This window comes from Euprymna scolopes, chromosome 27 (genome assembly GCF_053919585.1).
Source record: "Euprymna scolopes isolate OS-2025 chromosome 27, ASM5391958v1, whole genome shotgun sequence".
Lineage (NCBI taxonomy): Eukaryota > Metazoa > Mollusca > Cephalopoda > Sepiida > Sepiolidae > Euprymna > Euprymna scolopes.
In genome coordinates this window covers 96,017,846-96,031,727 of record NC_136508.1, presented here as the reverse complement: position 1 = coordinate 96,031,727, position 13,882 = coordinate 96,017,846, and the positions used below count along the sequence as shown (strand labels likewise).

At 33.4% G+C, this 13,882-nt stretch overlaps 1 protein-coding gene across 1 annotated transcript in view; it reads left to right on the top strand.

Moving 5' to 3' along the window:
• Positions 1 to 13,634, top strand: part of LOC145248747 (uncharacterized) — a 199,072-nt gene extending 185,438 nt beyond the window's left edge. The window contains exons 12-17 of the mRNA XM_080110392.1: positions 1,689 to 1,918; positions 4,789 to 5,750; positions 6,806 to 7,213; positions 9,091 to 9,434; positions 10,918 to 11,868; positions 13,288 to 13,634. Coding sequence (XP_079966518.1) covers positions 1,689 to 1,918; positions 4,789 to 5,750; positions 6,806 to 7,213; positions 9,091 to 9,434; positions 10,918 to 11,868; positions 13,288 to 13,386 — 2,994 coding nt within the window. The 3' untranslated portion in view covers positions 13,387 to 13,634. The remainder of the gene's footprint in view (positions 1 to 1,688; positions 1,919 to 4,788; positions 5,751 to 6,805; positions 7,214 to 9,090; positions 9,435 to 10,917; positions 11,869 to 13,287) is intronic.
• The last annotated feature ends 248 nt before the right edge of the window (positions 13,635 to 13,882 follow it).

The window sequence follows — 13,882 nt, the reverse complement described above, 5'->3', positions numbered from 1 at the left end:
AAGAAATAGTTTTATTCCTACTATTGAGCAATTTAATGGAACTTTGTGTTAAAAAGTTATATTCGAAATAGAAAATTTTGATTTTATATATATATATATATATATATATATATATATATATATATATGTGTGTGTGTGTGTGTGTGTGTGTTGGCTATCCAGTTGTGTGTATTGAGAAATCATTTTGACAAAAGCGTACACTTGGTGACAAATGTAAGAAACAACAAAATAATTATCAAATATACCAAAAGGTCATTTGAATAAAAATTATGAACCTGACATCTTGTTTAATACCTCGGGCGTATGTACCAAGAAATCATTTTGATAAAAGCGTGCACCTGCAAGAACAATAAAATAATTATCAAATGTACCAAAAAGTTATTTGAATAAAAATTATAAACTTGAGAGAGGCATCTGCATAAGGAAATAGCAAACTCAAACAGATGACAACTACTGGAGAACACACACACATAGAGAGCGATGCTAAAAAGAATGAACACCAGACCATACAAGTATGTAAAAGAAAAAAAACTTTTATTGTTTCTTGACCGCTCAATGGTGATAAGCCATGAGCGCAGCGAGTATGCTTTTGTTGTAAAATGCATGAGCTTCCCATGTTTAATGATTGTTTGTTTTAACAACAATGATTTCTTATATATATATATATATATATATATATATATATATATATATATATATATATATTTAAAAGAGTGTAGCCATCAACAATTGTGGGTTTTTTAAAGGTTTTCATCATATTTTTATTTCAAAATATTTTTATAACGCACATGTATGTATATATATATGTGTATGTGCGTGTATGTGTGTGTATATATATCTTCTCCTACCTATTCTCCATCTTACTTGTGTGTGTGTGTGTGTGTGTGTGCGTATACTTATGTCTGAATGATTAAGCGCATATATACATGCGTGTTTTGGTTGGAAAAATATATATATATATATATATATAAGAAAAAATAAAAATAATTAACCAATATGTGCCTGACGTGTTAGTGGTGGACGTGTGTGAGTACGTGTGTGAGTGTGTAGGTGGGTATGTATATGTGTATGCTCCTACATATATTTCTGTGTATGTGCGTGTGTGCATGTGTGTGTGCCTGCGTATGTGTGCATGTGCATGTGTACATGTACATGTATGTATATGTATGTGTATGTGATTGTGTGTTAGTGTGTGCTATACATAGGGAAAGAAAGTCTTTAAAAAACACCCTAAAAAATCATAAAAACCTTCACCAAATTGACCAAAAGCGCCCTCTTTGAATCTAACTTTGACCGGATATTTTGAACACTTACAGTTGGAGACAGAATGTCTGAGACCACACATCACTCTGAAAAACACATTTAGTATCAGCGGAGGTAAAAATAACTTTTCAAACCCCCATTTTAAAGAAAAACTTTTTACAAAAACATCTGAAGAGAGCACACCGTAAGCTCATATATATATATATATATATATATATATATATATATATATATATATACACACACACTTTATTCTATTGTGCTTCTTTATTTTTACTCTCCCGATCTCTCTTTGCCTTACCAATTCTCTTTTTCTCTCTTTTAGTCTTTCCTCTTTTTCCCTTTTATACTATTATCTCTCTCTCTTTTTTTGCCCATTCATTTATTTCTGTCTTTATTCTTTTACTCTATTCCTTTTCATTCAGGCACCTGTATCCCTGTTGACAGCCAACATTGAAGAGCTGGTCGATTATTTGGTTAGTCCTTATGAAGACGATATTTCGGCTGTGCGTGCCATTGTCCGCTGGATTTCTGGACAAGACCTACGTTATTACGAAGTTCAAAACGAGGCTTCACCAAATTGTGCTGCTCATTTCTTAAATGAACTGAAAAATGGCAAAGGTCGATATGACAAAATCTTTAATCTAATGTGCAAGTAAGTTCCCGTTTTTTATGTCTGTATGATACTATTGATGAGCCCTCTCTCATATGTTAGGAAGTAAAAGAAAGAGGAAAATGACAAAAAATGAGTAAATAATTTTATCAGCAGAATAATGGGGAGGAAGTTGTTCACTAATATACATAAAAGGCAGCTGAAGTAATATTGTTAATCAAGGTGATATGGATATAAATGTAGATAGACTTAGTTTACAGGGATTTTGAGTCGCAATAAGTTTTGCGACAGTTACGAACAGTTATAAACAGTTTTAGGTTTGCAATGGTTGAATAGAGTTTTGAGTTTCCATTTGGACACAACGCATTTCAGGTGAAAACATTATGTACTTATGTGTCATGATGAGACTAGTAGAAAGTCCAAAAATTATGACAAATAATCCAGTAGATGATGTGCTAGAAATATTGAACAAAAAAAAAAAAAGAAAAAAGTCAATAACAATTACATTCCTAGAAATCTTGTTTAAAGATGGCGGACCCTTAATTTAAGTCAAAGGTTATTTCCCTTGTTTGTCATACAGAATTGATCGCACAAGTTTTCCATATTAAAGCATCCAATAAATTCTACTTGTAGTTATTTTGCTCAATATCAAATATACCAAAAGGTCATTTGAATAAAAATTATGAACCTGACATCTTGTTTAATACCTAGGACGTGTGTACCAATAAATTCTACTTGTAGTTATTTTGCTACTGGATTATTTTTAAATTTTGGGATTTTTTTTACTAATTTTGACATAACATGTAAGTATATAATAATGTTTTCACCAGAAATGTGTTGGTTTAAAAGATCACCAATGTAAACAAGCACCCAATATTTTATTCCCAGAAATAGCTGTATCTGAAAGTATTATCAAAAGTGTGTACATACTGTTATTATGAGAATATATTAGGTTGATGCAAGAATAATGACATTATTTTTGCACCAACCTCATATGTAAAAATTTCTACTTTTAAAAGGGAAATAACTTTCTACTGTCAAACAGTTATTCCCCTTTTTGTTGACTTTTGCACTAAAAAAAAATAATGGCAAAATCTTTTTTACATTTCAGTCGTGTAAGTTATTGATGAAAAAAAAATCTTGGACAACATCGGATGGGGACGCGATTAGTTTATATGAATACATGTTTTATAGAACTAGAGAATGGAGCTCAATTACCATGGAAATGACGTTATAGTAGCAACATCTTATCTGCAGAGAAGAAAAAAAGACATATTCATTATAGATCACAAAGTTCATTCTTAAACACTTGATATGTTCTCGCTTTTGAAAAAGTGTCAGTAACCTGGGAATCCATCCGGAAGACACCTTATGCATATGCAAATGGTTATGAATGATAATTTTCCTAGATCCTATATTAATCTTGATCTCTTGGGATATTCAGTGAATAGTCACGTGTCAATCTATTGTTCTATCACAAGAATCTTTCTCCACTCAAAATGTGAGGTGTGAGAAGTTTCCTAGCTCGATAAACGAAACTTACTTTCTTTGCAACAGATTTTAAAGAACTACTTGAAGATAAGAGTTAATGAGATATAATGGTTATCGGCTTAAAGATGTGGAACATTATGGGAGTACTAACATTGATCAAAGTGATGTTTTATAGAGTAGTTTATCACAAGAATTTGACATTGGATGTGAAGATGAAGTTATAATCAGCAGGGAAACTGTCCCAAAAAAATGTGTTACCCAGACAGGAAGCTCTGTCCATGGAAATTTCACCCAACATTAGGTGCATGGGGGGGGGGGAGAAAGGAACAATTTTTTTTTCATTATGCTTGTGTGATACCAATGTCTCCCTATCCCAAAGTGTTAGGAAGTGATTAAAAAATCAAAAAGGAGAAACTATAATAAAAAAAGGAAATAGTTGATTAACAGAACAAAATATAGGAAGTTAGATTAGTGGAAAGATAATGGGGGAGAGAATGGTTCACTAAGGTACACAAACGCCATCTGAAATAAGATCGTTAATCAAGGTGTGGCAGTAACTGGGACAGAAGAGCAGACATATTGATCAATATATTTAAAGTTAGTTTACAGACAGTTTAAGAGTATGAATTAGACAGTTGAGCATTTGCTGCTCGGAGCAGATGGGGGAGTTTTAGAGATGAATTGAGCAACTGTAATGGCCTTAACAGAAAATTAAAATGTGGATGTTAGCATTTAGAGTCGTTTTCTACAAGGGTATTAACCCCTCCCCCCACATACACACAGAGTAAAACTGATATTTACAGAATGTGTCAAAGTTTATTTTTTTTATTTTTTACTCCTGAGTCACTGCTAATGTAGGATTCAACAACATGACTAAAAAAGAAATAATCCACGGACAGAATAATGTTGAGGCAGTGGTTATCGAAAGGGAGCACATGGTCTCACACTAGTGTAATGTCTTTGAAACCCCATTCTCACTCTATCAGGGCATAGTCTTGATCCCATGTTGTGGGTTTTTTTTTGTTCAAAATTTTTGTAAGATTGTGATTAACTCTGTTTTATTGTTTACATGCTGAGATTGCTTGAATGTCGAATCAAAGTAGTTGCCTGTTGTCACAGGTTGTTTGAATGATGTGCTTGTCACACGAATAGAGAGATCTTCTGAGGAAGAACAAATTAAAATATTTTCCCTCGAAACAAAAGACTGCACCCACAATATCATTTTTGTGATCACGGGTTTAGTGGTAAGTGTGACTCCTCCCCCTTTATTTTTTTTTGCAATCTCAGCAACAAAATGGATATTTGTCTTACATTTTCGTTTATTAAAAAAAAAAAACTGATAAAAATTATTTATTTTACAAGTTTCACTTGGTCAAAAGATATTCTTGAATTTGAGATTTGTTTTATTTTTAAAATTGCAGACATGCACAAATCCCATCTGCAACAATTAGTGGACATTCCAAAGGTATCGGATACAACGTGGGCGATCCACTGACTGCAAGCACTCATAATATGTGGAATGCTGTCTTGCTTGGGGAGGATTGGTATCTGATCGATGTCCACTGGGCTTCTCGAAAGGTGTCTGGCGTTGAGGCTGAAGAATGGCAGCCTGTTGACTTCAATCGACAGAAAAACGAAGAAATTCCACATGATGTCTATGAGTTTGATGAATTCTATTTCCTCACGGATCCTGAAGAATTTATTTATAGCCATTTCCCTGACAAGGAGGTATGGCAGCTGCTTGCGCGACCCCTGACCCTTCCTGAGTTTCAAAAAGTTATTTTGCTAAAACCAAAATTTTTCCAGTTCGATTTAAAAGTTAAGAGTCATCCATGGTGCACACTTAAATCAGTCGATGGTGCTGTTAATATCGAAATCAACACGAATCGAGAAGATCTCTCCTTCTCATATGAATTGTATCGGTCGACAAAAGTTGACTGTGGCCAAGAAAGGCTACAAAAATATCTATTTTTAGAGAGGAACCCTGAAGAAAAGAAAGTGTGCGTAGAAATTCGGTTTCCAACAACGGGAAAATTCAAGGCTGAAATCTATGGTAAAGACTCCAAGAGCAAATTTGAATGGCTCTGTTCATATGTGCTGTATTGTGAAAAGCCCGAGGCTAACTGTATGCCATTGCCGACCAACTTGAGAAGTGAATGGGGTCCAGGGGTTGACATAAAGAAGACCGGTGTTATCCCCCTGACTCACATGCGAGGAAAAATTTTTGTGGACAGTGTAGAAACTGAGATTAAATTCAAATTAGACTACAATGTAGATATGATTGCTCAGTTGATGAGAGTCGATGAAAAAAACTTGGACCGATATATTTTGCTTGGAATGTTGGATGACATTGCCACAGTGAATGTGAGAATCCCACAAAAAGGTGAGGAATATTTTTGTCCTTTTTTGTTCATGTTTTGACTATTAAAGTTTACACATCAAGTAAACTAGATGATGTAGTCTTTTCTTGTAGTAAACTCTCCGAATATCTTAGCATTTTAAGTGAAACTAACCTAAACTTCTCAACTCCTCCTGTTTTAACATGACAAAATACTTTCGTTTCTGCTGTAAGGACGCTGACAGATATATACACGGAGACTTGGAGTTTATATTTGGAGCATCCTTCTCTTAACTAGAGAGCAAAATCTAGAATTGGATGATCAGGCCTTTATGTGCTTTATGCTAGTCTTTCTCATTAGTCTGTTAATTATATTTTCTCTACTGTTCCAAAATTCCAAGATGTTGTCCATCTTACTGTTTATTTCTTCCAGCATGTTAAAATGTTCAATTTTGGACATCATTCTAAACATATTCTTTGATGTCCTTCCAAAATTCATAAACTGTCACAGATTGTTTAAGATTTCCTTCTTGTATATCTAAAAATGTCATATTACTTCTATATTAGGAGATTATTATTATTATGCAGAAGTCTTATTTTTTAATATTGTTTTATAAAATGAAGCATATATATTGTATAGAAGCTTGCATAAGGGAAATAATTCTTTGATTAAAAAATTAAGTCCTTCATTTTAGTTAGTACATTACGACTAAAAAGCCGACATCCTCAGACAAAATCTGCATCAGTTTAGGGTTAAAGACTGAATAATTTTTCTAAATATTAGATATTATTCATCTTGGGCAATGCTGATCAAGAAAATATAAATGTCGTGGGTGTTTTTGAATATTTAAAATTTTAGCTGAACATAAAAACACGTATGCAGAGACGTTTGCCCGTTATATAATAGATTGGACTATTTTGATCAACAAAATGACAATTTGATTTTGGAATCTTTTTATCTTAGTGACATTACTCAATAGACGATCTCACTTTTTTAAAATCTGTGTAAACGTTTAATGTTGGTAATGAAATTGCCTTAGCATATTATTATTATATAGATAATAGATACATATTTTAACTTTATCCTTGGATTTTTTTAGGTCAATATGCACTGTGTCTTTTTGCTAAAACCGATCCATCCGAAAAACAATTTGTCAATATTTGCAACTATCTTGTGTGTTGTATGGAAGACTTTGGAGAGGTGGATCCTTATCCGCAGACAAATAACAGCCGTGTTGGCCCCCTGGAAATCTTTCACAAACTGGGTTTAAAAATGATCGACCCACTTCCTGGATTAACAACGGTTTCACAAGATGGCATGTATACATTCAGTGTTCTTGTTCCACAAGAAATTGATTATTTTCCCAGAATGACTTTTCATGCAAAAGAGGATTTCTCCGACTATGCTGGTTGGTACCGATGTGGCGAGAACGTGACTTTCAATCTTCGCTTTCCCAAACCAGGATTTTATAAATTCAGTTTATTTGCAAAAAGTGGCAATAACGAAGGTAAGTGAATTTTATTAGATTTTTAATTATCTTGCTTTTTCTTAAGTCCATTTTTGTTATCACTTCCTCCCATGTTATTCTTGACCTTCCCTTATAAACTGGCCCTGCTGCCTCTTCTAGATCTATTAACCCAAGAAAGCTCATTCATTCTTTCAATATGACAAAACCAAGAAAATTCCTGTTCTTCACATATTTTCAGATATCATTCAGATTCAATCTTTCTTTGAGGTTGACAAAATTAATCCTATCTTTAAGACTGATTACATACCATTATATCATTCTCATATCATTTCTCTCCTTTGAATGCATATCTTAAACCCTCACTGGTTAGGTTTCACTTCCATACATTATTACTAGTGCTACCAGATCAGGCTGTCTAAAGATATTGAATTCCTGAACTAAAATGCACCAAACATTGATGCTATTGTTTTTCCTTTCCCTTCTGCAAAACTCAATCTTGTTCGGCAAATTCAAAAACGAAAACAAACAAAATAGCATGAATAAATAAAGATATAAAGAATTTGAAGTACAGTCACTTTTTCCAAAATGACTGGATTCGACGTTATATAACCTGAAAAGTATGTAAAACAAAACAACCGAAACACATACATCATACACATGCCTTATAGATTCTTTCTTTGGTAGAAGGTTTCTGCTTATTCAAATGATGTGTTGCACAAGCAGTTGTAGACATCCGAGACAATCAAGTGTGTTGCATCGTTATTTAAATTATTTGCTTTGTGTTTGATAAAAGCAGTTTAACTAAACTTTCCAAGTTTCTTGTATCTTCTATTCTTCCTCCTCCCTAGTTTGAAGAGAAGCTTAAGAAACATTAAAGAAAATACAAAGTCCTTTCTAGAAGGAATACATAGAAATTTCAGTTTATAAAACCATTCTTGTAATAGAAAAAGTAGTTGTCCTAAGTAAAGAAAAATGGCAGCATAAATCAAGTCAGAGAAGCTTTTCCAGGTAAAGAATTAATCCAGTCGGGATCAAGAGTGTAGGGGTCTTCTCATGTCAAGCCAGAAAACCATGAATGAAGAATTCACAGAAATTCAGTACATTTTAAAAAGCAATTCTGGCATCTGATTACATTGTTCTTATTACCCTTGGTTATAAATATAATCGTCCAAATCTTTGTGGTCATACCCTCTCAGTATGTCAAAACTATTGCAACAAAATTAGTGTTTTCTTCCTATATTATAGTTAAAAGAAAAAAAAAAACCCAAAAAAACTCAATCAACCCCACTCTCTGGAAGGATATTTTTCTCCATAGCTCATTTAAGGATGCATTTTAAGATAACATTTTCATTATCTTCTCCAGTTAATTTTACACAAGAATACATTTTTAAATTTTATATAAATTCTCTAGCCTTTATTTCTATAGGGTACACACATACATGTAGGCATTAAATTTTACATATATAGACATAATTTCCTCTTTCTCTCTCCCTCTCTCTATCTCTTTGCATCTGTGTATGGATTTTTTTTTTCTTTTTACTGTTATCCTCATCTTCATACTTGCTGTTTCACCATGTTTCGGCCAACTCATCCTCTGGCCTTCTTTAGGTGGTTAATTGTGATGGGATAGAAATGCTGAGTCTTGTAACTGTACTCCCAGTAATTACTGCCTTCTGTGGTTGTTGTTGTCTTCCCACATTTTGGTCAACTAATACTCTGGCCTGCTTTGAGTAAGATTGAAATCACTATCTTCAAACAATGTGGGCCCCTTTTTTCTCTCTCTCTCTCCTTCTATCCTTTTCTCTCTATCCTTTTCTGTCAATCTTCAAAGAGAAAACCAGCCTCTCCTGTTAAAGGATTCACTTTTATTTCTTGTTTTTTTTTTTTATTTTAATGCTCTCCTTACCTCCAAACAGGTGGCTACCCTGAGGTTCTTTGTATTGTTTTGGAGGTGCCATGGCCGATGACAAACTGCTTACCGTTTCCCAAGAGGTTCAGCAGTTACAAGGATTCCTACCAGATTTTCAGCCCCAATAAAAGATTGCTTGCAATTGGCAAAACAGAAAAAGTGAAAGTCTCTCTGTCGGACGCAGACGAAGTTGCATTCATTGAAGGTGAAACGTGGACTCACTTGCAGAAGAATGAAGATGATTGCACATGGCAAGGGCAGATAATTCCAACAGGAACAGCAGAAATTGTTTCCATGGCGGCAAAACTATCTAAAAGTGAGGGAAGCTTTTCAGCGATCATGTCGTTTGAGGTAAGTATTTTGGATGAGGAATTTTATTTCAAAAGAGAAAAAAATAAAGAAAATGACAAATTTTTCATAAGCAGATCAAGAAATGTTTAGCTGCTACTACTATCATTACTACTTCTGATTTCGACTAAATCATTACCTTTTTATTTCTTCTTCATTATTGCCTTTTTATTGTTCTCTTTTGCTTTATCTTCGTTTTTCCTCTTTTTTCTCTTCATCATGCCATTTTCCTTTTTTTTTTCTCTTATGACTAGTGGGGGGTACCCGATGTTGCCTGGGTGTTTGTATGTGTGTATGGGAGGGGGGTAAGTAATAACCCTACTTAAATATCATAAAAAAATACGATGTTAAAAAAATCGGAAAAAACAAAACGAAAAAAAAAATGGCATAAATAAACCGGTCGGATCGAACCTGTGTGTATGGGCGGGGGGGGGGGGTAAACTAAAGAATAAGCGAAGTAATAAAAAACATTGCCCGGGTGTTTAAAGGTGTAAAAGAAAAAAAGAAAATAGTTTTGGTCGGGAGGCGGCTTAAAGCCAACCATTTAACCGTCTCACCCACGAGTGAGAGTAATTGATTAACGTGTTAAGTAAAGGCTTATAAAGCGAGTGAAAGAGGTTTGCGGGATCGTTACGATGACGTGGTGGTATTTTTAGTTTTCGCTTCCCCCAGATGATGATGGTGGTGGTGGTGGTGGGCGGGGGGAAGCAGTTCCCCATTGTCCAAATTGAATAGCAATTGTCTGATATAAGGAGAAACTCCACATTGATCAAAAGCAGATTGCTTTCTGGACGTTTCGGCACGAAAGCCGAGAACCATGTCGTGTTTGAATTGGTTTCGCTTTTCATACGAAAAAGCTGAATCAACACGTGAGAAGCCAAAATAGCAATAATTTTGTAAAGGTCACTGTAAATAAATCTAGATGCGACCCTCATTCCCAAATCGTAGATATTATCTAGGGGCTATATAAACAGTTCTAAGCGATAGTAACTCTCCCCCTCCCCCGGGATAGTAGTGATTTTAAAAAAAATCTTACTTGGGTACTAGCAACTAGAATTGAAACCAAAACATTTAGCGCTCCAGTCTTAGTCATTATTGTTTGAGTTATCATCAGATGGATACAAAATAATTAAAATCTACACATATGTACAAGAATACTTTAACATCTACCAAGTTCCAATTTTTAAAAATTTGGACTCCTTATCAACTATTTTTACTGATTAAAAAAAAACTATAAAAAAAACAGTCTACAAAAAGTGCAATCATTTGACCCACCTTGTGCCACTAGGTGACCCTGTATCTTTGGAGGAGATGCAATTTGAAAAAAGTAGAGGCAAACAGACATAGTGAGTGTTGTTAATTAGATTAGCGATTGTGTAATTAGTGTATATATAATTTGTATTATGTCATTGGTATTATACAATTCCTGTTAGTATGTGCATTCTATCCTGACTATTTTGATTAATTTTTGCTTTGAATTTTTCAGGTGATCGATGAAAAGGATCTTGATCACATATTTCTCACTCAAAAGCTTTCACGTGAAGAAGCCGATCAGGAATATTTAGAACGAATGTCTCAACGAAACAATGCGAGAAAAAAATCTCAGGGTAACAGCATGATGAATCAAATTCAACGGATTGCCAAAATGAAACAGCAGAACTTGGATGATGAGACTTTACAGCGAATACAGCTGCAAGTCGACAATGAAGACAACAATGAGATCAATGATGAAGACGACGATGATGACTATGGCAGTGATGGGGAGCATGAACTCCCCGTGAGTGACATGCTGAATAATTATTTTGAAAAGCACAAAAAGTCCGACCAAAATTATGATCATAATGGAAATGACCTCTTTCCTCGTGATGTGAGTGATGAAGATAAAGAATTTGATGAGAAGGACGAAGGCGAAAATGCTGAACTATATCCAAATTCCATTGTTGATATTAATTTGAATGACATTAGAAAAGACCCGGTAGATGAAATGATTATCTGTCCCGATATTAAATCACAAGCATTTGCTGATAATCCATCCGTCTTTCAAAGCAAGTCTCTTATGGATGACTCGCAGACAAATGAGTTAGAAAAATTAGAAGAAATTTTCCCAGAAAACATTCCGCTTTCCGATAAAAATATCCAAGATGATAATGGTGAGAAACATAATTCTGAAACTTGGCATATTTCCAAAGTCGAAAGGGCATTGCTTGAGAAATCCCTGAACCCTGGTGTTAATAATTCCAATTTAAACAATTCTGAGAAAGATAATTTTCAAATATTTCCATTGGTTCCAAAAGTCAATGAAGAATTAACACTTTTAATCAAACCGGATTTCAAGCATTTGGACAACACGGTGCCACCTCCATCACCTGAAGATGACTTCACTGACAAGTTGATTAAAAAAGTAGCCAACATGGAAGAATCAGTTGAGAAAGAAGAGGTGAATATTTCTTTGGTATTTATTTCTGATTTGAATTCAAATGTGAAACTAACATTTTTGCCCAAGTTTCCTTTTCAAAATATTGAAATTTGAGTGCTTTCTTACATTGCTTATCTTTGAAACAACACATTTCGGGTAAAAACATTATTACATCAGGACTCTATGGATAAATTTATCTTTAGTTGACCTTTGACAACTAAATATTTTCGTTTACTAGCCAAATAGAAAAGTTACTAGCCAAAACCACATGATTTTTAGAATATGACATCTTCGTTCTGTGACGAGTATACATCATAAAGATTTTTCTGTATATTTTTAAATAAGTGCAATTCTACAATGCAACAAATTTTATGTGGATACTTGAAGGTATAAACATTCTGTTTTCTTCAAATGTTTTTTTAAACAGCATTCATTAAAAAGAGTATATAGTTCTATCAAACTTTTATTGTTTAAATAATTTAACCTTGTTCATTTTATTAAAAGAAAAAGCTGAAAAGATATTTTTCATTCAGTAGTGAGCTTTGGAAGATTGTCAGTGAAAGAAATGCAATCGCCAAAAGATAAACGTTTCATTATTTCTAGTCATTACTTTGAAAAATCACTCGCAAATGCGACTGTTTCACTCGCAATGTAGAGCCCTGTACATACTTGTGTGTCATGATAAAATTAGTATAAATTCCAAAAATTATGAAAAATGATCCAATAAAATATAATTACAAGTAAAATAAGAATTTATTGGATTATTGAATTTTATATAGTTTTATTGTGGATGAGTTGTGCGACAAATTCTGTATAACAAACAAGGTAGGTAACCCTTGACTTTAATTGACAAAATAAGGATCTGCCATTTTTAAACTAACTCATTTCAGAATGTAATTGCGGATGATTTTTTGTTAAAAATACATCTAAACACTTCAACTAGATCGTTTTTTGTAATTTTTGGAATTCATACTAATTTCAATATGACATGCAAGTATGTAATGTTTTCACCTGAAATGTGTTGGTTTAAAAGATCACCAATATAAACAGGAAGTGAAATTTGAAAAATGCTTTTGTCCAATTTTCTAGTTTTCTTTTGAAACTTGAATATAATAATACATTTTGTCTGTTTCAGTATCTATATAAACAGATTGAGATGTACTCTCAATTTATATAAAATCATATATTTCTAACCAGCATGTTTTGGAATTCCCTCCCTATCTCCTGCTTCCCTGACTGCACTAATTTGCAAAGACTTGCAGAGATTTAAATGTAATATCAGCAGACATTTAGCTGCTCAACTCCCTACATAGTCTATTTACGCCCAAGTGGCAATGTACTCTTTTAATGTGAATAAGAAAATCGTGTTTAAGGTATTCAATAATTTTTGTTTGTCTCAAAAATGTTAATTAAAAATTTGAATTTCATTTTCTTTTTCAGTTTGCTTTGAAACAGTTTTCTTACGAAGAACTGAAAGGTAAAATAAAACTTTTCTCTTCATGCATTGTTAATTTTTTTTTTATGTTTCTCAATTTTTGAGGTGAACATTGATTATTCATATTATTTGGATTCTTTGGACTACTATTCTCATCTGTTATTTTCACAATTTTCATCCAAAACCCTTGATATTCTTTTGGTGTATTCTGTCGAACTCCAGGATCTGCACCTAATTTCAAACAAAACCCTTTATGTATCTAGAATCTCTGTCAGCCATAACTGACAAATGTTGTAAGTAATTCACAATAACATTTTAACTGCTGTCTGCACTAAGGATTTAACCTTCAACCTCCAGAAGAGTAACTTTAAAACAGAATTCAGAATTTCGTCAAGTACTTTAACCATTATGTCTTGGGTTCTTGCGGACAATTCTAGTATGAAATCTTGAACCTATTTTGTTTTCTAGATAAGTTTTACAATATATATATATGGAACGTTTTTGTTTTTATTTTTTGAGAGTTGGTGTGAGATCAACACTGCTGGGAAGCCATTAATTAACATACTGTTTTGTTTTTAAGTCCCTCAAACAGTGTTTCAT